At 29.1% G+C, this 3439-nt stretch overlaps 1 protein-coding gene across 2 annotated transcripts in view; it reads left to right on the forward strand.

Moving 5' to 3' along the window:
- LOC105108032 (myb-related protein 308-like) overlaps nucleotides 1-1266 on the forward strand; it is a 2551-nt gene extending 1285 nt beyond the window's left edge. For both annotated transcript variants that reach the window (XM_011002169.1, XM_011002168.1), the window contains one exon: nucleotides 577-1266. In XM_011002169.1, the coding sequence (XP_011000471.1) occupies nucleotides 577-892 (316 nt within the window). In that variant the 3' untranslated portion in view covers nucleotides 893-1266. The remainder of the gene's footprint in view (nucleotides 1-576) is intronic.
- The last annotated feature ends 2173 nt before the right edge of the window (nucleotides 1267-3439 follow it).

The following is a 3439-nucleotide window of genomic DNA, read 5'->3' on the forward strand; positions in this document are numbered from 1 at the left end:
ATATATATATATATATATATAGAGAGAGAGAGAGAGAGCATTCCTTTATGTAATTAGGATATTTAAGATTTTACCTTTTTTTCAGCGTATTTAATTTCTTTAAAAATAGTGTGTTTGGTCAAGGTACATTTTTTTTTCAAGATTTTTTTTGTGTTTCCAAATATTATTTAGAAGTAAAAAGTTTATTTAAGAAGAAATATGAGAGATTAATTAAGATTTTGAAAATATTTATATTTATATTTTTTTTATTTGGTTTGGAATTTTAATATTTATAAAGTAATTTTTTAAGGAGAAAAAAATTGATTCTTTCAAGATTAATAACATTCTCCAAGTATAGTTATATTAAAGATAAAAAGTAATGTATTTTGTAAATAAAACTTGTAATAATTTCATGAAATGGAAATAACTTTTGATCCCATAAGAAAAAAAAAGCACAATATTTTCTAAAGGGTGACATAAAGTAGAATTACATTTCGAAACTATTTACTTATACTCTGGTAATTGATTGCATGATCCATGTGTTGTGACTTGTGAGAGGTTAAATAACTGCCGATGAAATATATATCGTTGATTTAGGTGGTCCTTGATAGCTGGAAGGTTACCCGGACGTACAGACAATGAGGTGAAGAACTATTGGAATTCTCATATAAAGAAGAAGCTGGAATCATCCCATCGCAATATTGGATTCACCAGATTGAGAGCAGAAATATCATCAGCTGCTAGGTCAAAGAGCCAGGCTAATGATCCGGAGACCTTCCTTGATGTTAATAATCAGGTCTTTGATTCCAATAGTGGCAAGCCTGAGCCCAGCAACAAGGTTTCGTCTGACATAAATCTTGATCTGACTCTAAGCATTCCCTCAAAAAAACTTGAGTCAAGCGATGAAAATTAATGCTGCAATATCATATACCAGTGCTTCTAGTTTCAGGATATCGTGTGCTAGGAATACTTACTAGTTAATTTCTAATCAAAGCATGTATGGGATCACATGTGGAATCAACTTTCTTAGCAAGATACACTGCTGGGAATATTTATACTCCAGCCTAGCAATATATTCTTGCCAAGGAAATAGTAATTGTGTATACATATAGCTAGGCTAGATTTGCTGTTCGAGAGGAAAGTTGATCTCCTCCATGGCAAGAAAAGGGTTTCTTTAATACTCTGCCAGGATCTAAGTGCTTGTGTATGTGTTTTTATGACTCTAATCGTAGTGACAGTTGCTTGCTAAAGCTTATAATAAGATATAATTTAAGTCATGGAGGTTGAGACCCTAACTTTTTATTATATTATTTATTTTCATGTTGAAAGAACAAGTAGCAGAGTTGCAATCACTATCACTTTATCTGTTAGGTGGGGTTTAAAAATGTAGTTATAATGATTTTTTAAAATAATTTTTATTTTAAAATATATTAAAATAATAATTTTTATTTTTAAAAATTATTTTCAACATCAAAATAATTTAAAACATTTAAAAATTAAAAATTAAAAATTAAAAAATTAAACTTTTAAAAAATATTTTTAAAATGCAAAAAGCTTTAGTGTCCAAAGTACAGCTCCCAAGCATTTTAGACTCTATTTAAACCAAAAAGAATAGAAGAAAGCACAGAAAACTGAAAAGCACTGCTTGTTGCAATTTTCTTTTTCTTTTTCTTTTTTATCAAAATATAAAAACAAAAACAAGAAAAAAGAAATTGGCTGCTGGCTATGCTATGTTTTCAAAGTTTGAAATAAAAACAAGCTAGGTTTCTTTTTTTAAAAAAAATAAATAAATAACAACGATACTAAATAACAAAGTTTTTGCTCTTTACATATTTCACTTAAACGACGACATATATGGGGATCTTATCGAGAAAGTTGAAGTTTCAAGGACGAGTGATTCTAGAAAATGAAATTATAATCTTATCTTTGAGTGCTATTCTGTGCTGCCAAATTGTTTATCTTTTCAATGCAAAAGGCTTCGTACGTTGTTAAATGAAAAAACTAGTACAGAGCAGGAGCAGTAGCAAGCATGTCCTTTGACCTAACATTCAAACAAAACTCAGAAGTGGTGCAAGATGGACTCAGCTCGTGTCAATATTTTGCAGTTGGGAGAAGTTAGTAGCATGATGCACATGCTTTAAACTAACACAACAGCTGGTTGTTTATTCGAGCACTGTCGCCATTGTTGTCACTTTTGTCAAAAAGCTAAATAATCTGAAGTTTGATTTTCAAGCTCACTCGTGTTCATTGTTATAGTACCTAAGTCTACAGCGCTCTTCTTTTTTCTTTTCTTTTTGTCAACATCTAGCATCCGGAAATTCATTCATTCGTGTGATTCAACAACTGAAAATCTTTTACCAGCGAATAAGAGACAAAACAAATGGCAATCATCATTCACAGTATATTTCTTAAAGAAAAAGTTCATAAAGTGTAGTTTTTTATTTACTTCTTTCAAGTCTTTGCTTGATTTATATATTGGGTTATTTTCACACACACACATATACATATATATTGAAAGGATAGTTTTGGTATAAAAAAATTAATATAGTCTCAATTAAAAAAAATAAAGAGTTAAGGTTAATTTTTATTATCAATAATGATATTTATTGATAATATTATAATTTCGTGAAAAAGTACTCATTTGCTTGGCTATGCTACCAATGACTTGAATTTAATTAGAGTGAAATTTTGTATATTGGATAGTGTACCTAGCTGTGAAACAAGTTGTGGAATATAATTATGATTGCTGATTTCGAAGCAATTCAAGTTAAAGTATTGCATGCATCATGATGCATATAACTGATTTTAACTCTTAATTTAGACATTTGTCGCCAATAAATATTTGTTTCTTGTTCATTTCATTGTTAAAAAGTGTTATAACATGTTTTTAACCCCATTTTTCCAACATGTTTAATTTATAAAAAAAAAAGGTTGACTTGTGTTAAAAAATGCTATAACATATGTTCAAAACATGACTCAAACTTGATATAAACTCGTTTTTTTTCAAAAACAAATATTCACACACACACACATATATATATATATATATATAAAGATATAATTTCATGAAATAAAAATAATATTAACATGAAGTAAATAAAAATAATAGTAACATATTTATTGAAATGCTTTTGAGTATAACTTTCATGCATGCTCATTAGAGGAAGAAAAATTGAAGGATAAAGATTTGGCTTACCTTGAGGCTAGTTTCAGATAAAAGTGGACTATTATAGTGGCCATTGGTGGCAGAGATAATGCTAGGGTTGTTTAGGTAGTTTTCTCTATCTAGCTTTAAGTTTCTTTCTCTTTTTGGTTTCCATTTCTTTTCTCTTTTATTTTTTTTGTTTTTCTATCCCTCTTCTTGTTAATCCCTCAGTTACTAGTTGGCTCAAGACATGTGTTTCTAGCTCAAAAACCACTCTCTTTTCAGGTTTCACTAGTTGTCTGATGATATCGACGA

Source organism: Populus euphratica, unplaced genomic scaffold (genome assembly GCF_000495115.2).
Source record: "Populus euphratica unplaced genomic scaffold, PopEup_1.0 scaffold180.1, whole genome shotgun sequence".
Classification (NCBI taxonomy): Eukaryota; Viridiplantae; Streptophyta; class Magnoliopsida; order Malpighiales; family Salicaceae; genus Populus; species Populus euphratica.